The sequence below is a fragment of the Dendroctonus ponderosae genome, unplaced genomic scaffold (assembly GCF_020466585.1).
Source record: "Dendroctonus ponderosae isolate FM_Combo_2020 unplaced genomic scaffold, Dpon_F_20191213v2 Dpon_F_20191213_6, whole genome shotgun sequence".
In the NCBI taxonomy this organism is placed as follows: Eukaryota; Metazoa; Arthropoda; class Insecta; order Coleoptera; family Curculionidae; genus Dendroctonus; species Dendroctonus ponderosae.
In genome coordinates, this window is record NW_026018814.1 from 6,028,910 (window position 1) to 6,051,726 (window position 22,817).

General features: G+C 32.4%; 2 protein-coding genes across 2 annotated transcripts; one reads left to right on the top strand and one right to left on the bottom strand.

Moving 5' to 3' along the window:
• Positions 1–1,723: 1,723 nt before the first annotated feature.
• Positions 1,724–20,140, bottom strand: LOC109540546. The gene is made up of 5 exons (XM_048667264.1): positions 19,696–20,140; positions 17,370–17,656; positions 9,056–9,282; positions 3,127–3,341; positions 1,724–1,754 (listed from the first exon to the last, which is right to left on the bottom strand). The coding sequence occupies exons 2-5, from the start codon at positions 17,623–17,625 to the stop codon at positions 1,724–1,726; spliced, it is 729 nt and encodes a 242-aa protein (XP_048523221.1). The 5' UTR covers positions 17,626–17,656; positions 19,696–20,140.
• A 1,174-nt stretch (positions 20,141–21,314) lies between these two features.
• Positions 21,315–22,208, top strand: LOC109540547. Its single transcript, XM_019908976.2, has 3 exons — positions 21,315–21,436; positions 21,677–21,868; positions 21,960–22,208. The coding sequence occupies exons 1-3, from the start codon at positions 21,391–21,393 to the stop codon at positions 22,184–22,186; spliced, it is 465 nt and encodes a 154-aa protein (XP_019764535.2). The 5' UTR covers positions 21,315–21,390; the 3' UTR covers positions 22,187–22,208.
• Positions 22,209–22,817: the final 609 nt, after the last annotated feature.

Here is a 22,817-nt window from a genome sequence, read left to right on the forward strand (position 1 = left end):
CATGTGTATAGAGCATGCTCTCAAATAACTGAGCTAGATGTGACTTGSCTAATTCWAAATTTATTAAAATTAAATGAGGGTGAATATTATTACTAATTACTTAAAATTTAAGAGCAATTTCTGTAGTAACATGTTTACGCGTGTTGAGAAAAAKAAAATGAAACCGGTGTGGTGTCTCAGCCGTGTCCACCAAATTGAATATAYTASGAAGTTGTTCAAGAACAGACAAAATCGTAATAASAASTTATGGTAAAAACAGTTGCTTMCTACAATTTATATGCAAGTAAAAAKTAARTWAAAAWAWWTAATTGRAAAGCACAAMATTCACWTTCTTGGYAAAAYCGAGATAAACTCGCAGTTTGGCAGTAATCTTTGGAGTGCTGAACATGTGGCTCTYTTCTCCACATATTTGCCTAGCTTGCGAATTTGCAAAATTACCGTAGAAAATACAAAGTAGTTTTATATTACGTTTTMTCGGTAAATCCGATGGTGGTGCTCATTTAAATGAATGCAAGTGTGATATTATGTACGTAAGTAGATTTACAAAATTAAAGGCAAGGCACGGTAGACCGAGAATATGTTGAGGAGAAATGGGCACCTAACTCGTCTTCGTATCATTTGTTCTGGTTCAGTACTATTTTTGCTGACAAAATTGTGGTTAAACCTAAATGTGGTTTTGTTATTTTCCTACGACCCTAACCAAGTAATTCACCACCCATCTGGCCCATTACTCAGGAAACTGAAAATTAATCTTAATTATAATTTTTAGTAATCCATAACCAGATTTTCTGGTATAGTTTATGACTAACATTGCTTTAATATTGAACTTGCGTATTCCATAATCAAACTAATAATCGCCATATTATTGGTTCTTCCATTAAAACGAAATTTAGAAAAGTAAATACAAAAATTTTGCATATTCGCCTTTGTCGGATTCTAAAATGCACCCTTTTAATAGTGGAAACCATTACTGTCCAACCTACATCCTATAATGAGTGTATAAACTTGCAGTATGTGCAGAGATACTGAAAATATCAGATCACTATGAATCTATTATTCAGAACATTTCGCCCAGAGCATCACATTAGATATGCAACCAAAGTGCCAGATATTTTATTAACATACCGTTTCAAAGCTTTATTTCACTAGGCGTGACCAGCCAACATAGATAGAACATTCGTCAATTATTTCAAACAAACTTTAAACTTTTAGAACACTAAACCTCCATACATATTTATTTCACATTTAAATATTCATTCCCGTGGCCGCAAAAGCACATGACCAGTTCGTACTATTACATGCAAATAATTATTCTTTTTTATATTAAGAGTGAAAATCGCTTTTTTATGGCGCAATTCAGATTCGGATGTTCAGAGCAACATTTTCCCTGCCTATTAATTTGTTATAACAACGGTATTTGCATGAACGACCTGCATGATCACTGAAATATGCACATCGGGATAATACTGACGGAAAATAACGACGTTAAATATGTGGAACGTGCAAGCGAAAATTATTTAATTTTGTTAATCGATGCATTAACATGTTGTATAATGTCACATAAAGTATAATGGCATGGTCTATGATGATGAAATCCTTTGTGTTCGGAAGGAAGTTACTTGAAAGAGTATATGATAGATGATATTATTGAAAACTAAATGAAGGTTTCTGAAAAAAACTGAACTAGGACATACAGATCTATTACTCATAGGAAAGTCCACCTTTACACTCCAGTATCGATGTAGGGAATCAAACTAGCAATCATAATTTAGATTACTAATTTACAGCAAAAATCGGCAACATTTTCAAGGAAGGTCTTAATTTTCTTTTCTTATTGCATCTATCACACCCGACTCTTTGTTGAGGATTATGATAGGATATTAGACAAAAGTGGTATAAATCCCTAGAACAGTCTCCCGCCAATCCAGACTTTCCAGGTTTGTCCTTTTAGACCCCTGAATGAAGCGCGGTGAAGTGCCATTAAGTGAAAAAGTGTATGTTTTTGAAAATTTTGTAAAACAAAGCAGTAAATTTAAACAATTCAATAAATAAATAGGCTCTACTTACATTTGATACATTCTCTTATAGCTATACATTAATATTTCAAAAGCACCAATCACCAGTAGTGTTTTTTTCTATGTGAGATAAAATGCCATACAAGGTTATAACGGTTACAATAAATGATATGTCCTGATATAATTTGACTTTAACGAATGTTTAACAAAATCTTTCGTTACCCTTATTCATAATGTAATGATCTTTAATTGATGTGATCTGTTTCTGAACAAATTACATCAATTAAAAGTCGAACACAACTAATCCACACAAAAAACTCTTTGTCTATTTTGACTGCTTTAATAAATAACATCGGTAACCAAATATTTAATTTGCTCGAAAATTTTAATTTTTTAAAGCAGCAAAATTAATTGTGGTCTATGCTGCTCTCTGGTTTAATTAGATTATCTGCAACTGAAAACTGACTGACCAATAAAACCAATTTGCGGTCTTGTTGATTTGACACATTTATTTTCCATTAATCAATCTGTGGGTTGATAAATCAACACAATTTGCGGTGTTGTTGGCAATGAATGTTTTTTATTTTAAGAGCGATTTTCAGAGATTTAACAGTTTGATTGATAATTGGAATCAAATCAGCTACGAATGGTTGACAAGGCGTTTTATAATGAATAGGTAATTTGCCTCATTAACATTACGTAAATACCTATAAAGTAGTTAAAAATAATGCCGTTAATTTCTGCTGGAAATTTGGGAAAAAATTACTGCAATATTTTTCTCCTACTCTCCAAGTGAACCCCTATAACCCCTTAAAAGGAATGACGCCAGTTTTGAATCACCCTATATACAGAAGTTTTTCCTAACCGATTCAGAGGATTTGTTAAAGTGGTCGATAAAAATTAGCTTGAAAGTGTTTAAATGCTAGATGATCCTTAATGTACACATAGAAAGCACTTGCTTCATTGTATTCGATTTCGTATCCTAAATGACGGTTAAACGCTGACGATATTAAAACGTATTTTGAGAATATAGCTATTTGGGCACATTAAGTAATGTGTTTTTCTCAAACTATTTAACTTGCAAAATTTAAAAATAGTAATTGACAAGCACCTACTTGTAACTTTAAGCTCAACTATGATGCTTGTTGGAGGATGTGTAGATACTTGGCACTCATAAAGTCCAGCATCAGAGGGCTGCACATGCTTGATCAAAAGACCCCAGTTCTGTAAGTGACGCACGTGCTCTACCATAAATCTGTCGTCAGTATTATAAGTGGCAACCCCTACTGTGAGCAGGTGATAATCTTGTTTCCGTATCCATGATACCTGCAAAAATCAAAACATGTCCCTTTTATTATATTTTAAAGCAAATAAAAAAATTACTTAAATGTAATAGGTATACAGTGCCGTACTAAAGTATAGAATAAAGAAAATATCTCGGAATCCACCCAGTCGATTTATATAAATTTCTGAGCAGTTAGAAGGAAAATTTTTCACAAAGCGGAGGCACAAAATAAACATTTTAATTAATTTTACCTTCATATATCTGTGGTCGACAGCTTACCTGTTGTCATATCTGATATATCAGTTCGCTTTGTTAAAAGAACATCAAAATAAAATCTTAATTTATCTATAAAAAAAATTTAAAATCGTTCAGCAATGATTTGGGTCTTCAAATCATTTTATAGATTTAAATGTTAGAAAGAAATGCTACTTAAGCACGCAGTATTCAGAATTCCCCTGGGAATTTGAAAATCGCGTTAAGCTCATAGTATTATTAGACAAAAAATTAAGAATTTCAGAAAAACCAGACATTTGATAACAATACTCTAGTCACAGATCGGGCGTAATTTGGTACCTGGTGGATACAATTTCAAACTAAACTTTTGCACCACACTTTATAGTTAAGTGAGTAGAAGGTTTAAAACCACCAGCTGGAAAAACTGACAAACCCTTATTAACAACGTCGAAATAAAATTATTTGTATTATTGCCAAAAAGCATAATAATCAAATTCAAAAAAAGCATTAAAAGTTCTCTCAGCGTGGCAAAAATTTAACTATTTAAAATGTTTTAAATTAAATTCAATGTAATGAAATAAATGAAGGAAGTTTCAAAAAATACATTTATTCTAATCACTTCCAAAATACTTAAGCTTATTTTGCTTAAAACCAAAACTCATCTTAAATGAAGCCGAGAAACAACCACGCGAAATTATTATTATTTGAAACAGGAAATTTCTAAATGTTTATTTAAATGTTGCGTTGTAAAAGTTTGCGGTCTAACAGTAATAATATTTTTGTTACTAACTTTTGTAAGTAGAAAGACTCTCCGCGTCTACACCTGTAATCGGAGTATACCTAAATTTTGACACCCTATCTGGATCCATAGTTGGATTTTGTACACTTTCTGCAGTGAAAACAAAAGAAAGACTTTCAAATACCTACCTACCTAAAAACATAAAAAATTCTTGTCCACCCTATCTACCATGAGAAGAAAATTTTTCAAGCCCCAAAAAAGTAAAAATTCAGTTTAAACATGAGAAATTGTAGATAATGCAGCTCACTAAACCGTTTTATAGGATACGATAAAATATCATTTCCAAAACCGCCGTGAACCAAAGGCATTCTGGGCTCGTTAAATATTTCCGATCCATTAAACTGCCTGAAAACTTTAAAGTGTTGTTGTTAAGAAACATGAAATGGATATTAAGTAAGTGATTTTTTCGATAACCTAAAGCTGAAATGTATATCGAAACGATGAATAGAAAATGGAATTTTGTTGTAGTTTATGTCGACTTTTATAGAGAATTTATATCTTTTTGCCATTTTGCTATTTGAGTTATTCTAAATCAAGTGATATTTTATACAATTCACATTTCAATTTATTTTGCGGTAATCCAGAGGAACTGTATTATCGCACTTTCAGAAAAAATATACATTTGCAGAGTAATTGAAGCTTAATATTGATGACTGATCATAAGAATGGGTTCCTGATCTTACGTTTTTTTTTTAATCGCCTTGTTTCCGAGATTGAGGTTACACACCAAAGCGGTTGAAAATAAACAAAGACTAATTAGCACAAACACGGGACCACCAAATTGATTTAAAAAAAATGCAAATCAATGCTTAAGCACATAATTTTTCGCTCGATACGTTTTAGAGCAAAATCGTAATATGCAAGGAAATTCACCGACAATGGAAAATTCAAAACATGAACATGTTTAAAGTCAACTAGAGACGATAATTTAGTTTACACAGGATATCGCGCTAATAAACGTCGCTTTTTGTTAGTTCTTTTCTGTCTTACAGGGTAATTGAAAATTGGGGATACAAAAAATTCAAAAAAATATCCATCTTACCGCTGCTTTGCGTCCGACAAATGAAGAAAAAGTCTACATACATAGACACATGAGCTGACTTGAATTCAGAGTTGTAAAATTTAGTTTTTCAATTGAGTTTAAAAACAACTATCTATACCATACTATTTGATTGAATGTATGTTGCTGTTGTAACATTTAATGTAAGTTTAGTACGTGAAAGGTTCAAAGGGTTTTTCTGTCATATGTTGTATTTTATAATGAATATACATTTAACTAACTAAGTTCAGTTCTTTGGTTATACACAATATTTGCGTAGACTATTTATTAAAGTTTTATTTATGGAGTCACTAAACTCCTCTATAAATATTCCTCATTTCTCAAAATGTAGCTTTTGATTCAGGTTTCGATAAACTTATTGAAAATCAGCTAAATCGGAAACCTCCATTCGCAAGTAATCGATTTCATTACATATTCCTATATGCTCATAGTACAAATCACATGTCCTACTTACATATCCAATAGCAACCAATGCAGGGCAGTCGATATTGAATACGCTGGAATGGAGAACAACCAAATTTGTTCATGAGCTTATGATTTTCTTGGTATTTCTACACCGGCAAAGTGAAATTTTTCATCTGTGCAAAGCACTTTTAGCTGAACTGTGTTGTGAACAGTTTGTTGTCGTGGTAGCTTTTTAGATTTAACGGTTGATTTTTCGGTAATTTTTGAGCCAAGCGAAAACTTTTATTGAAAATAGTCGAAAACGAGTACTATATTTTTTTTAAATTTTGTCATTTTCCGAAATTGAAAATTTATGAAAGCATTTGCGTTTCTGTAATTCCAATCAAAAAATATTTTTATGTAATGAATTCTTAAATGAAACTCTTAAATGAGTAATTTAACCCTTGAATGGTAAACATAGCCAAGCACTTTCGACAATTATGTCATCATCAGGGCGACTGGAAAACACAAAAGAGTAAGAGATAACACCATGGGGATGTCATACAAATGAATAAAATCAAGAGATAGGAACTTACTCCTCAAGAGATAGGCGTACATCCCCAAGAGTGCAGAACAGAGCATGCCAGCCATCGAGGCGGTCAAAGAATTAAAATCGCAACCGAGAATAAACTAACATTAAAACGGATAGAATTGGACTATCTTTTTTTTAAATTGAAAATAATTTCTATGATAAGATCTGGAAATTTTGCATGCAATTTATTTCATCGCAAAATACCTGTAAACGTCCGAGGTTTTGGCAGCGAAAAACAATAGATTCTCTAAATTCAATAAAATCGTTTAAAACGCAAAAAAAGCTTTCCAAATTTTAATAGAGTAAATTTTATTTGGTATCAAATTTGGGTGCAAATATAAATGGTTTCGACATCTTCCAAACCATTTGGACGGTAAATATTCTAATGGAACCTAACGGAATGGAGAATATGCGATATATTTCTAAGAAATTTTTGAACATTCATTCTGTAAAAAGCCAATTTTTGCTATTTGCTGCAAGTAACTCAAATCAGTCAAATTTCAATTTATTGTTAGTAAAAAAGACATTGCACTATTCAGATATATCCGAGACAATATTATAAAATTATCAAATTATAGAATATTATAAAAGTATCAAATAATACAATATTATAAAATTAGCAAATAATAAATAAAAATTTATAAAACAACATTTAAACTTCGCACTTACTCGTAAAATATCTGAAAAGGCCTCCAACAATGAAATGCTTTTAAGCGAAGGAAACCACGGAATTTAAAGTCTTTCTCTCATTAAAGAATCGCTTCGAAACTTTAATTTTATTAGACAAATGTTGGTAAACTTTTCAGATCGAAGAAGCAAACTTTAATAATTCAATTATTTATTGTTGGGATTGTTGTTGAATAATGGCAATGAATCTAATGAAATTTGAATGAAAATGAATGATATAGTTAAAAATAACATGTAGAAAGTTATATTAAGGTTCCACCACAGAAAATTCACTATATATCTGTGTACTTAACTTAACGATAACAGGACCGTTTTAACGTTGCTATCAATTTCATAATTTCAAAAATTAAAAGAGCCCTTCCTAATATGCGAGAGTGCTCTTATTAAGGCAGATGTAAGTTGCTGAATATTCGCTTCCAATTTTCTCTAATTACTCCAAAATTTGGGAAAAAGGCTTCATGGAAATGTATTCATGGTAATTAATTGAAGGGTATGAAGTTTTGAAGTTTTAATTAATACTATACTCAACTTCGCAGAATAATTTTCTTTGCGAAACTGGGTAGGGTTTTATCAAATATATTTTCTGATGCAGAATTATTTAATCTTGATAACTTGATTAGCACGACTTCGGTATTTAGTGGGCGACAATTTGCGGTGGCAATCAGGTTTGTTTGCATAAAATTATGCAGCAGCATGCCTTGCAGTGCCAAGAAACCTTTGATCTGTTAGCTAAATTTTTCAATTACCTTGGATGCATTGAAATTTTTAACACGAGGGGTCAGGAGTGAAAGCAGATTGGCGCTCCGATCCAAGATCGCTTCTGAGTAAATGCCTAATAGGTATTCATGGTGTTCGGTTTTTATAATCAGATTTTTTAATTTTATGTTGACATTGTGCTGGATGATATCAAATGCGCGATTTGTTACGCAATAAATTATACAATAAAGAAAAATTGCTTTGTTGACAACGTTTGAAGCTATCCAGTAACATGTACTTCTTCTAAATCGACTACTTTTTGGAAACCGCCCGGAAAGGTAAATTGTACTTTTTGCCTGAAGTTTTACATATACAAAAGACGTGTACATCTGATTTGAATCATTTTCACTTAGAAACCCATTTTTAAAGTAATATGACAATTCGTGATTGGAAGATGATTTGCTGATGTATTTTTGGCTCTGATTATTAATAAAGCTCAATGCCTCGGATTTTACGTCAAAACGCAGGCAATCGATTAGCAAGTAAATTTCCTAAAATAAAGAAGGTTTAGTCTTGGAATACTACTGACTTAGCTATTAATGTTAGTGCATACACATATTTCACATCTAACATAGAATGTTCAAAAACACATTGCCCTATGTGAAAAACTTCAGTGAAAATACAAGCCTCCATTTCAGGAAAATAGCATACGTGAAAGCCTCTCTATAAAATAATATGTAGAACGTATCCAAACAACTTATGTAAATAACAGCCCAGTGGATCATTTATCACTCGAAGGACGGCTATTTTTTGATCACGAAAACATTATTTCCTGGGTATACTGACAACCTGATTGAAATCCAAGAACGTTTCCATATTATTCGACACCCCACACCTGTCAATTTGTTCGAATGGTAGATTGATTTTTACAGTCCATTTAATTTCAGGCAGGCATTCGGGCGCATAACTTGAAGGACTGGATAAGAATGGAATGGACGGGACGTTGCTGATATGTATGAGAATATTACTTGATATGAACATTGATATTCCATCAATTTTCTTGAGTGGATTTATCTTTTGCAGTTTTTAGAAATATGTTTTTTGACATAATGGCATTACAAATTTAGTAAATATAAAAGTTGCGGAATATTTTTACATTCAGCTTTAGCGAGTGCATAAATACTATACATATTTATTGATAGATGCTGCTTTCTGTTTTTGGGGTTGATCGGTCAATAGATAGTTATAAAAGACAGAAATAAAACTGACTATTTAACTCTTAAACAATATTTGAAAGACTTACCACCCCGTTGCTAAACTTTCTAACAACACACGGCAGGGTTGCCGTACCTCCAGTTTGAGCCACAACTACTGTACAGTTATCAGTAATAAATACTGTCGATTTTGCTCCATGTGCTGCTGATTTTACAGCATTGCCAATACTTAGCATGGCTTCTTTGCTTCTTCTATGCTGCTCAGCGTAGCTGCGACGATGTCGGACGAAGAGGGACAAGTCGAAATCCAAGGTGTCTGCAATAAATGAAATCTTATAATTAGAAGAAACCTTTTTTAACGAATGATTTTGTCATTGATATTAGACCAGTTGCAGCAACAAAATCTTATAGTCCATTTCTAAACATTGAATAAACGTCGCTTATGAAAACTCTAACAAATTAACACATTAATTTGCAGCGTCTTTTAACTAATTAAATACTATAAAGACTGAAATATTGTATCTATGTAAAGTATTTTTGTCTTAATTAACCAGTCGAAACTGTATGCTGTAAAGCACCAAAAGTTGGGAAGATTTAAATATGTCTCGAAGTGGTAGCAGTATCTTGCACTCAGTACCAACAGCATATACTAATATATAATTTCAAATGCGTCCTCCAATTATTTCATGATAAAATTATTTTATCTTGCACCTGAATATTACTTACTTGTTATTTCTTCACTTTTTAAGGTAAAAGCAATTTATAGATATATTTATCCACGATTGTTCAGTACAAAACTTGTTTGATTCCATATAATAATGTATATATAATAATCCCGAGGGAATAATGGGAGTAAATTATAATTATTTGCTATTGCGCACTGGTTCAATAGTAGTGCTCGATACAATTGCCTACGAAATTTTCACATCATATCCTTATACCCATGCGGTGCAATCTTATCACTTACGAAGAACAAGATGTGTGTATAATACGTTCGCGAGCGCAGAAGAATACATCATTGCAACAACTGTACAAAGTACACATTTGCCAATGCACAAAATTCAAGTACATATTTAAAATGGAGTTGACACATAACTAATACGAAAAGATACGCGTTACATTTATTTGAAAATTGTTTAAAAACGTCAATCACAGCCTACAGATCCGCACATTTACTTGTTCGTTAAGTTGCATTTACTTCTACTGGCAACTCTTTATAATTAACGTCGCGTTCGTCCAATTAACTCAATTACTCAGCAGAGGTCGGAAAACAGTCGCAAGAAAATTTAAATGGTCAGCAATTCATGGGAAAAATAAGCAAAAGAGGTATAAAAAAACGTGATAAGTCGCCTTCCAATTAAAAGCAAATGTAAATAAACGAATTCAGATTCAACCTAAATTTTATTTTTTCAATATTAAAATTGTTTATTTTCAATTCTAAATAACGTCGAGCATCCGATTTTACTGGTTTGCGTTTAATCTAGTGCCCTTAAAAGAAATGAGGTTCATAATTAGCAGCAACTGCAGCAAATTATTTTTGAATTCCGGTTCTCGGTTATTTCCGAAAATAAATTACTAAAATTAACGGATATGAAGCTTCGCGTCCAACAAATATAATTGGCAGTTCAGCTAATACATTTTTGTACGAGCTTTCAGCTGTTTGGCTTGTGCCGTGCTCTCATTGCACTTTTACATCTAATATGTGGAAAAGTATTGCTATTCTCAATAGTCGCTTTAGTCTATGTTAAAGTGATCAAATCGGAAAATCGGAAAAGCCCGGAGCTTTATAGTGTTTCCATCTGAAAATATCTGATTTTATTTCGATGCGAGAAAAGGATTTTGTTGAGAGAACCATCATCAGTTGGCCAATATACCGCATGATTCGAAATTGCTGTTGTCTGATTGCTGGGTCGGATTTGCTGGGTGCTGCTAGGCAATTTCTTCTAATTATTCAAAATGTTTGGCCAAGAACTTCTAGAGTATTATTTGCTATTGTAAAATAGTAAAAAGCTTCAAACACAATTTCCAAATAAGATCCAATAAGATCCCAAGCATCTGATCGAAAAATTCATCATCGAAGCACTATACATGATACCATTAGCTAGGCTTGCATGTTTTTTTTAGTACTGTGTTCGAAGCAGAATATTGCAGCAGAATATATTTATAGCAGAATATTGAAGGAGAATATATTTTGCGACGTCACATAAATGTGACATTGCAAAATATTAACCCTGCAGGGTTAAAAATTTGGTACATAGTAGCTGTGGACTTTCTATCCAAAATAGTTGTTAATAAACTGAAGTTTTACTAAAATCTTTCATTCGGAACTACATTAAAAATGGAAATTGTCAGATATCAGCTTATTCAGGTTTATTAAGGTAAATCCATCCCAATCAACGTAAAACGTGAACACGTTTTGAAAATAAATGTGTCCCAACTGTAGGTTGTCGGTGAAAACATCATAAGATTTAAAACATCAGATGATGTTCTGAGACAATCGGATTTTATGCTGCTTTTCAGAACTATTGATCGAAAACTGCAGTATACATTGGTTAAAACGTTTACCTTGTAGCGCATGGTGCCAACAGCCTAATTGACTCTTCCTGCAGGCCTCGCACGGAACAAGGGAAGTTTCAACTTAAAACAAGGCTATTACTCAAGTATTATTAAAGCAGACGCCTCAATTAAAAAAGGGTGTTGCAAACCCCATAATTTTATTATCGGTGCTGCAAGAACGCAGCATCTATTTTCATAATAAACTCTTATTATCATCGGCGTTATCGGTGTAACAATTTTAAAACCTGAAAACTGAAAGGGTCTTTATCATGAATAGAGGATTATACATGGTAATGGGATTTATATTGCTTTATTATTTATTGTGGAAAGAGCGTGCACATACAAGGGAGTAATTTTAATATTCATGGATTGGTAATGTTCCTAAAATCAACGTATTTATATTCATAAATATTTTTTTAAATTTGCATACAATATGTGGTTTTGGATATTTGCCTTTCTCTGGAATAGGGGTATAATCCAATTGCTTACCGGCGATTTTGGCACGATACTGTGTGTCCTTAACGAACTAGTCGAATATATTTCTGACTAAAAGCGACACATTAAACCTATTCATCAATTTTATAAGAGTGTGCTAATATTAAAGACAAGTTTTCAGGTGTAAAAATTTGCTTCTTTTCCTGATTATTACTTCAATTACTACTTGGAGCGGTGATTAATTAAAAATCGATATCAAGGAAAAGCTGTGTAAAACATTTAAGTTATTTTTATGCTTGATGTTAGTGGATGCTTTCAGAAAATATTTCTAATAGCTGCTGATTAGTACTGTTGATGAATTGCGGCTACTTTTCCTTGGTTCAACAACTTTCACTTTTTCAAAAGAAAACGTTTTTTTTTAACTCAATCAATGTTATGTCTATGGTTAAGGACTACTTTAAGTTTCCAGAGCAGCACAATTTAAAACCTACCACAAATACGCTAACAACAACGCAGACATGCTTCTCACCAAATATATACTCCGAATTCATGCTTTCCTTTGCAATTTTACATAAAAATTTTGAGAAATGCAGTTCTAAAAACAGGAAAACAAAAATGAATTAAACAAATTTTGCAATTATTTTAGCTAACTCATTTTCGAGAAATGGACTGAAATTGTTGGGAAACAAATTTGATCATCTCTACCAAGCCTCAATTTTGAATTATTTTATCAAACTCTACCTTGAGTCACTGTGCTAATTTATCGGAAAACCCATCCAAACTGTTGCTAGTATTTTTTTACAGATTGACTTAAAACAAAAAATTGTCTATGTTTAAATTTTTTTAGTTTTATTAATTAACAACTCCACTATTGTCTATCAAAAACATTTGGTGGAAGCTTATAAGAATTACGTTTTACAGGTAATGGGCTAAAGAAGACCCATTAAAATATCCTAATTTGATCACATCTTAAACTAAATCCTCCCGCAAGTTTATTGCCTGAAGACTTTCTGATATACTAAGTCAAGAGTATTGTAAATATAAACTTTTAATTTTTTAAACAATTATGATTAAATTTAAATCAAAGCGAATGTGGCAATATTTTTTGTCGTTTTGTTTGAGTTGATCAAATATCTTCTCTTAAGCAACTCGAACTGTTTATATATACTATTGGTTCACATATTTTTAAATTACAATAGAGTAACACATAAATTTCAAGATGCATTTGAATTTGAGCAGCATTCGATATTGCTGGCGTATTTTGTGATCGTCATACGAGGAATATTTTAAATTTTTACTTCAAGATTAATTTACTTACAATTGAAATATTTCAAAATTCGTTGTTAAATCACCTATTTTGTCAAGAATGACGCATTTCTACTTAACTGGTGGCTAACTAACAACAAATTAAATTATCAATTTTCAGATGTAAAATTACCACAAACCAACTTTTTTAACAAGAACATTTTTCTGGTTTTCGCAACTGAACGACCTTTTTATTGCTGAAACAAACGATGGCAAATGCCATTAAGTTTATTTCAAAAATCAGAGTCACTTACGGCGAAAAGACAGAAAAATGAATAAAAAATATTGAAAAGGTTGTTCCCCCGATATATTATGGAATTCTCGCCTCTTTTGGTGATACGAAATGCGTGTAACATCAAGTTTGATGGCATGTCGTCCCGCATTTTTATGGAATTTTTATACAGCCAACGTCGCAATCACTACTATGTAAGCGGTTATAAATCGCAATATTTCCTTATAAGCTTGACAGATTTTAAATAGCTTTATTGGAAGTATTGATTCTTATTTTGTTAGAGCATTTATTACCCAATTTCAGACTTGAATGCCTAATATTTTATTAATTTATATTTTATCACTATATACTCTATTAGTAGATAAGTTTGGAAAGAGTGAGCTTCAACACATTATTGTAAAATATGGTATTTGGAAATTGAACCGTAAATGTGCACGGCCTGGGAATTCTGGTTCATTAAGAACTCGAAATAACAATTATTACGGAAATAACTGTTTTTGAGAGTCGACTATGGCGGTTAGAGTGTAAGCAAAATTGGGTGAAGTTTATACACAAACCTTTGCTGTGCCAAAAAAAGAATTGGCTTCAATACTACCTTGATATATAGCTATTCCCAAAGAACCACTTGAAACGTAAGTAAAATTTATTGAAAATTGCCTATCAGACAATATTGGTCGGATGCAGACATCGAACGTATAACATTCAGTATTGTTCTAGGTCAACTCCAATTTCATTTTTGTTTCTAAAAAGCACCCACGGAAAGTCAAATAAATCAGCGAAAAACCAATTTTCTATCTGTCAAACACTAATCTGTTTCAAATCCGATTGCATCAACAGACAAATTGACATGCAATTTTGCTAAAACCTTTAAAACTAGATATACATGAATTGAGGATTTGGCATATAGTGGACTGCTTTGTTGGAAAATTCAGCTCTTAATAAATTAACACAAATGGAAATCAAGCAGAAAATTTAAAACAAATATATGACTGAACACTCTCAAAATTTTGTGACAAGCTTTGAAAGCTTTTATTTACATAACTTACTAGCATGCAGTTTTAGTTTAAGAAACTGTGAGTTTAAGAACTCCAAGATGAAGTTTTTCGAATGGTAAACATTATAGTTCTAATATTTCGAATTAATTTTCACATTCAAGCTATTGATATTTATGTTAGAGTCTCAATACTTGGATATTTGGGATGCATAAGTAATTCCAGACTTTTGATTGGCTTTAGGCCCTCGCCCAACTCCTACCATCTTCGTTAGAACAGCTTGCAGAATAATACAATAGTTATGGATTCCGTGAAATATTTAGAAATATTTTTCTCGTGTTGCGTACAGATTGACATTGAGTGATTTTTTAATTTTCAACGTGGTTGTATATAGCGACTCGATGACAAGTTTTCGTAGAAGTTGAAGCTTTAGATATCAGGGTTTATGTACTTGATAATTTGGTACATCAAAGAAAATTTAATAACACATGTATTACCTATTGAGTTTCTTATATAACCGCACATCCGTAACAGTTATGTTGATGAAAAAATCAACGACAATAAAATCTTGTGTAATTGTAAAAATGAAATCTTGTGTAATTGGTTCATACAGGGAGAATAAAATAAATAAGTAACTGATTTTACCATGAAATATATTTTCCCGCCTTGTGTATTCTAGTATTTATTCAAAAAGTCATGCAATAAAAAAAAACGGTAACATTCTGTACATTCAAAATCAATAAAACTGAATGTACCGATTGAAACAAATTGAAAAAAATTGAAAAATGCCTATTATATTTATTGGTCCTCACTCGCAACGAAAGTTGTTATTTGACAATGTCATCAGTAGATATTTACTTATTGTGATTAAACATTATGCAACACTTATATGAAAAGCAAGTCTCTCAAAGCATTAAGAACTTTATTTTGATATGCATATTAGTTTCCACATTATATTCTCATATTTGCAACAACAAGAAACTAAACACTAGGTGAACGTATTTAGTTTGCCCCGCTCCTAACATTAACTCAATTCACACAATTATGTTCTATTAATATACCTAGTTTTGGTATTTACAAAATATTGTATTTCCTCGACAATTGCAATTCGAGGAACTAAATACTACTTTCAAGGAAAAGAGAAGCTAAACTACTAACTACATTGAAACTTCGTAGAGGAAGGTACTTTATGCCACCTAAAACTTCTAGAGGTCCAATGCTTTAGAGGATCTTTATTTTACGTTGGTTTAATCCCATTTCGTTAACTTTAGAGAAACATCTGCCCTTGCCATTAAGACGACTGAAAGGAACTTTAATGGATAAATTAGATGTATTTCAAAGCTTTTCAATGGTAGTTATTTGGACAACAAAAATAGCGAACCAAAGTATCATTGTAAACTTTAATTACCGAGTTAAAAAAAATTGAATTTTTCTGATTTCTTTAAATGCTGAATATTTTCCAATTAAAAGTTAAGATCTTTACATGTCACATCCAGCTCTAGAACATTTTCTAACTATTCGCATACAAAATTAAATTAAAAATGCCATTGCTGACATAAAGAATTCTCGCTAATTTTGCAAAACTGCAAATAATTAATAAGGCGGGGCAGAAAGACCGATTGGGTCGATAGCCTTTTCTATAAGAAATAAAGATTTTTTAATACTTTTTTTTATATATTAATAATAAATATAAAATAATTTTTAAATATTAATAAGGCAATATTAATTCATGAGCTTTACTCAGTAATGGCTATCGGTGTAAATGCACTCTAATGTTAATGTCTTCACTATTCTGAGGAATGAGACAGTATCGAATAAATATGTCAAATTTAGTAAGAGATTATTTTTTATTCATATTCAGGAAAAAATATTTGGGAAATAAAATTTTGTTTGATACAAGATGAGCTTGGATTACTTTCTGCTTTGCCGTAATAATATAAAGACGGTATTTAGGACATACTCGCTGAACCGGCAGTCTAACAACCTCAAATTATTAAATTTAACACATTTAAAGTTTATTAGAATGTTCTTATGTTACCGTATATATAATACCGTTACAATGAAATCTCCAGAGATAGAAAAGTTTCTGAACGAAAATATAAATATTTTGGCTTAGCTGTGCTTATAGTAAGTATGTTCATTTTTTTTCCATGCATGAGATCATCATTAATGTTACTGGAAATCCAGTTTTTTATTGAACAGCCATAGTGGTAGTTTTCTCTCAGCTGTTATTGCTTTTTATTTATCATCTAGTATTATAAAACCAGAAAAATAAATGCACATTTTTTGTACAAAAAGTCCTCAAATTAATGGCCACTACTTTAACTGCATATTCTGTGTACACATTTTTTTGCTTTCAAAAGACTTGTTTTCGAATGAAAACGACTAAGTAATTTAACTTTTGAAGCTTATCCGCATGCTTTTGAAATAAGTTGACTTAGTGACACCACATTATTTCTGGACTGGAAACTTAGCAAATTAGAACAGACGATGCCAGTGGATAAAAAAAGAGTGATGGGCTATTCATGCACTTAAATGATATATCAAAATTTACATATGTAGGTTCTTAACGAAAATGATTTCTGCGCACACATTTGTCAATAAGCATAATTGTATTTATTTATTATGATATTTCATGCCTCTTTAAATTGCATCTCAATTAAAAAGGTGCTTACTTTTTAATAACGAGACATTAAATTATGCACAAGGAGTACACACAGGTAACATAAAGTTTCTGTAATTAACGTGGAAACAACACCTATATGTAAGTGCAACTGTCTGCAATGATTACAGTTACATTCTCAGATGTGGAAAACTTTCCTAAACTGTTCTTACTCAAAACTAGCTTAAAACTATACTCGAGAATATCATATTATATTTTACCTGAAATAAAGGATCCAGTGACTACTTCCGAAAGATAAATGAAGAGCACAACACACATGAGAGCGTTCCGACAATTTAATGCCATTATCATTCGAGCACAACGCATTCTTAATCGTCCTCCATCTTCAAAAATGTTTTCGACAGAGCCACATAAAATCCAGTTGGTACATATTACACTAAACTTCAATTGAATATTGTGTTTGTTGGTTGGTCTAGCATGGAACCACAGTGTCTGGAGGAAGGTGATATTTCCCATCCATGGTCATGATGTCGACCAAATCCTGCAACTGAAGAATGCAGATCTAAATACATTCGTGCAATTTGCAAAAAATCATTTTTGAACCGGAAAACCCTGAGCATTTAAAATAAACATTAATGTTTAGAAAAATCCATCTAAGTTTGTTTTGTAACGGGAGCCGCCTCGATTAAAAATATGTTGATTTGGTCAAATTCTAGAGGCCATGGAGAAAAACCAAATAGTAGAAAATGTTTTGCATTTACTATTAATTCGATATTATTATTGTATTTTCAGCTAATATTATAGTTTCCTCTTTTTATTTATGGGTTGTTGTGAAAGTAGCTAAAGTTGAATTGATAACGTTTCCGAAATACATTTAATGCGCAAAATCCATCGATTCAAACGATAAATCTTTTAGGTTTCCTGAAATGCCGGTCTCTATATCAGTTCAAAGAAATCCGATGTTATATAGAAGCTATAAATATAAAAAGGCGTTAAGGTATTTAATCCCCTGAAATTTATGAATAGCTACAGAGAATAGATAGTGCGCGTCTCGCCCTAACCTGACAATATTGCCTTTCAAATGTAAGGTCATTCAAGGAAGTTCTACTTTACGTTTCTAAATGGATTAAACTTATTAAATAATTGACTTCTGAACGGCAATGCTTTCAAAAATAATTTGTTAATCAATAACAAAAGAATGAATTTAATTTACTAAGTGGTACGGGAAGCTAAGAAAAATATGTCTGTATCAAAACTGCAGAAACTGTACATTTTTGTCATTTGTCATTAAAATTCTGCAAAACTTTTTAAATTATCAATATGCATTGTGAAGCGAAATTCTAGTTTATAAAAATACACCCTTGTCACCCGTAAATAACCCAATATTTCAAAGTTTGAAAATTAAAATTCATGATAATGGCGATCCATATTCATATGATTTTTTGCTGATGGAAATGTTATTCAATGGATTTGTCTATCACAAACGTGCATAACCCATACAATTCAGCTATCACGATTGACAATTAATGTTTGTTTCATCTGAAAATAAATTGTCATAAAAAAGTACTCGCATGAAACAACACAAATTTGATGAGTTGACAGTGAGGTGGACCAAATCACATAAAATATCTAGATATTCAACTTCATATTCATGCTAAACATTGAAAGTTATTTTTAGTTCACAATTTCAAAACTAACCGAAAGATGGAAATTTATAAAGTCCAGTTGGTTAAACACAATTATAAATATTATTTAATAATTGCTCTAAGTTTTTGGTAAGGTAACAGAAACACAAAGACACGTAAATAAACCCAAGCGATAATTTTTCTTAGTTCATAGACAAGACAATACTGAATTTCTACTACATGACCCCCCCCCCCTRAGTTGAAAGCTGAATCCGCCCCTGATCTAATGACACATCAAGAAGACGAAAGTTGTAATGTTGCATCTTTTTAATAAACGTTTTAAATTTTGCAAGTGACGGGCTCATTTTAATTATTAAAAATATTTATTTCATCAAATGGTTAAATGCCAATACGTATAATTTTATTCAAGTCACTTCACTATTATCTAAAGTGCTTTAGCGGAAATAACATTTATTATTTGGATTTTTGTCAATTACAGAAGTGCCTAAATATTTGGATAACTAATAATTTCCTTCAAACATGGATTGTAGGTCTGAGGGTTTCAATATTTATCTTTAGTTGTATGGATGAATTTATATATATAAATATATTTAAAACTGGGTGTTATTTTTCTGAAGATCGAAAAGAGTCCTTTCAACAAAGCAGAAATTCGGAATTAAGGTAAGTAATAATAATTAAAATGGATAGTGGACGTTCATTCGTGAAGGATGTGGAACAGAAATCAAACTCAATTATCCAGCTTGCAGCTGCTTTAGTAACATCAAATAATAAAACATTTTGAGTTCGAATTATGGGATAACTTTGATGTATTTGCGGCACGCTGGATAAAATGAGGTAAATCATTTATAAGAATGACAAATGATAATCAAAGTTTGCACTTATTTAAACAGCATACTTTTGATAGATAGATATATACATTTTTCAACAAAAACACACTCACCGGCAGTAAAACTGAATAAGTATTAATCCAGAGCTTCGCGCTCAAAGTTCAAAGCACAGCTCACTATATCCGATCCGCAGAATTTCTCTTCCGAGAGAGAAGCTTAAAACTCTATAGAGTTCAATATCATCAATCCCATTTGTAAACTTCGCGGCGTTATCAACCACACTGAAGTTTCCTTTGGCGAATCGCTCTTCTAAACGATCCGAAGAACCATGCGCGCGTAAGCTCTTGCCGCATTTCAAATTCGCTTACGCCGGCAGCAAATATTTCAACTCCTTTCCCAAAAAGCTGTTTGCATACCATACCTTTCGAAGATGTTGTGATCCATTCCATGTGAACAGTAACATCGTACCGATGGCACACAGAAGAGGTTCTTCCAAAGACAACGCCAAACAACGTCGGGTTGCACAAGTGAAGATATTATCAGCAATGTATCTGTCAAATAATTTAGTTAATTAATGCAGCTGATGCACAATTATTTAAAATGAATCGATAAAATGGCATTTTATGAGACAGAGACGCATTTGCATCGGTTGTTTCAAGTTTCCTTCAGGCAATTGCATTCAGATTGTAGTAGGTGTAGGAAAATTGTAATATCGAGCATTTTAAAGAAATATTTAAATCATGAAATTTCGAGGACGGTTTCTTAAAAACTGATCTACTTCAGAAAGGAAAAAATTGGTGTCCTGCTGTCCTTTATCACGTTGGCATCTAAAGAAATGTTGATATAATCAAAGCTTGCTGACCTTCATGATTCTGTCATATTCCGAATGCATCGAGGACTCTTGATATTAAATTGATTAAATTGGGCAATGTACGTAACGAAGAAGAACTACTCCTTTACACGCCCAATCTGATGGTATGTTTGAACGTTTCAATTGCACAATGGAACAGCACCTATCCAAAATAGTAACAGATCATTAACGTAATTGGGATGTCTTTTACCCCTTCTGTTAGTGGGCCTGTAGTAGCTCCGCGCATGAAGCTACCGATTGCTCACCAGTCAAAGCTATTAGAAGAGACATAAAATCTTCCAGCTGATCTGATGTTTGGATCACTAGAAGAGGCCCTCGTACGAAGGAAACTTAAAAGAGCTGCTGAATTATAAAGACGAACGAGCAGAAGCAAATTGAATATTGCTAGCCATCGAGCAAAGGCAAGATACGACGTGTTGGCGAATTCAAACGGCCTCCAACAAGGTGACTCCGATTGGTCATACCACCCGACGCGGAAATATCGGAAAAGTCACCCCAGTGAACTTAAAATTGGTAAGGATCTTACACTGTTATAAACAAATGTAATGACGTAGCCTACCGTATTCAGCGAATCGCTTGACTGAAGATTAATTTTTGTTCACCTAGATAGGCCGTCGACTCAAGTAACTGCCAATAGCATCGTTCAAATCAGGAAACGGCATTTTTTGTGTAAGCTGATTTCTTGTAAATGCTTTTCAATACTAAGGCTTGCCCATATGTTAACGACTTTCCGATCATTTGCCCTATTTTATCGGTAAAGTGATATTTAAAAGCAAAATAATCCCACCAGTATGTTCATCTATAGTACATATCTTATCAATAAAATTCGTCTTAATAAGATAAATATGGCTATAAATGTCATAACAACCTATACATTGTTTGATTTTTGTAGGAGCGGAGATTAAGTAAAAACCATTAGAATAGAGCTGTGTATAAAATGAACTGGTTAGTAGTACTGATTGCGTCATCATCGATTTTTGTCGGTAAGTAATAATGGGCTGATCAGTTTTATTTCGGATAAGCTGCTATTCTCTGATCAAACAATTTTGAATGCGGACTAAAATGTTCTCAAATAACATTTGAGACAATCCATTGTTCGATCATATCAGCATGTGTTGTGTCCGTGTTACGCAAGTACAGCTAGTACAGCATTTAAAAAATTATTTCCAAGAACCAGATATTTAGGCTAGAGATTTAAGACATAAAGTATTTTTTCAATTCAGGAACAACTTCAGGAACTCTGCAGGCATGTTACAATTGCGTGGGTTCTGCTAATTCTACTTGTGGCACTGGTGATTTCAACTCTTCCGATTCCAACATCTTCGTGTCCGATTGCCTGCAGATTTACCACTACGCTAATACAACTGAGGCGGTTTGTGTCACGTTGTCTGGGCCCACGGCGATTCCAAAATACAGTAAGATATACTTTTTTCGTGTTGTTTCGCTAGCTTTTTCCTAGTTCTATCATGAATTTACAGTTTCTAAGTTTGATTGATAATGTTTCAGATGGCAGCGATATAACATATCGGCTGTGCTTACCTAAGCTCATAAATGACATTGAACTTTGCCAATACGTGACTGAAAATAAGACCTATACACAGTCACAATATGGCTTTAATGTGACCAATTGCAAAACATGTACAAGCGATTTTTGCAATGGATCACCTGCATATGTGGGGTCAGTAGCTGCCGTTATTTTAAGTGTTTTTGCTCTATTGCATGTAATTTATTAATATAATATAGAAATTTGAAAAATTAAAGCGTTTTAACACTTTCCTTAACATTTGAATGCATCAGAAAATTTTAGTCATAAAAATTGCCGTTATTTGAATCTGATGCTCACAGCACAAATCACGATTAATTTATGAATAGTACTATTTCATAAATAAAGGACCTCATATCGGTCTCATTCGAAAACAACAGAAAGGAAAAAATGGAGTGGTTTGAAGACCTACGTCAACATTGGTTGTAGCTAATAACGTCTCCACATTGTGTTCAACAGTTATATTTGCTTTTACAAAATTCGAAGAATTTATGCAGCAATCTTGCTCTTCTGTTGTATTATACAGTGGCGGTAATGGTCACATCATATGGAAAGTCTTGTGGTCAGACTTAACACCAAAATAGTGATTAATGTTTTGGCCAAAATAATAAAATATTCAAGGCTGTCAGGTCAAGCACGTGGAGGCTGTCCCAAGTTATTTTCAGTCCATGCACTACTGAGATTCCCGTAGAAATCTAAATAATTCATGAAAAAATGGTTTGCTATCAAAAATTCAATTTTTATAATACTGAACCAACAAAATCTCAGTTGAAGTTTGAAATAAAATTGTAAAAGGAGGTTTCATCTTTGAAACCCTCAAA

Coding starts and splice junctions, on each gene's coding strand:
- LOC109540546 (XM_048667264.1), bottom strand. CDS start 17,625: ATGGGAAATATCACCTTCCTCCAGACACTGTGGTTCCATGCTAGACCA. Junction 3,342..9,055: donor GAAAGTTTAGCAACGGGGTG/GTAAGTCTTTCA, acceptor TGATTTTTGCAG/GTATCATGGATACGGAAACA. Junction 1,755..3,126: donor GAGCTTAAAGTTACAAGTAG/GTGCTTGTCAAT, acceptor TATGATTGCTAG/TTTGATTCCCTACATCGATA.
- LOC109540547 (XM_019908976.2), top strand. CDS start 21,391: ATGAACTGGTTAGTAGTACTGATTGCGTCATCATCGATTTTTGTCG. Junction 21,437..21,676: donor GTCATCATCGATTTTTGTCG/GTAAGTAATAAT, acceptor TTTTCAATTCAG/GAACAACTTCAGGAACTCTG. Junction 21,869..21,959: donor CACGGCGATTCCAAAATACA/GTAAGATATACT, acceptor ATAATGTTTCAG/ATGGCAGCGATATAACATAT.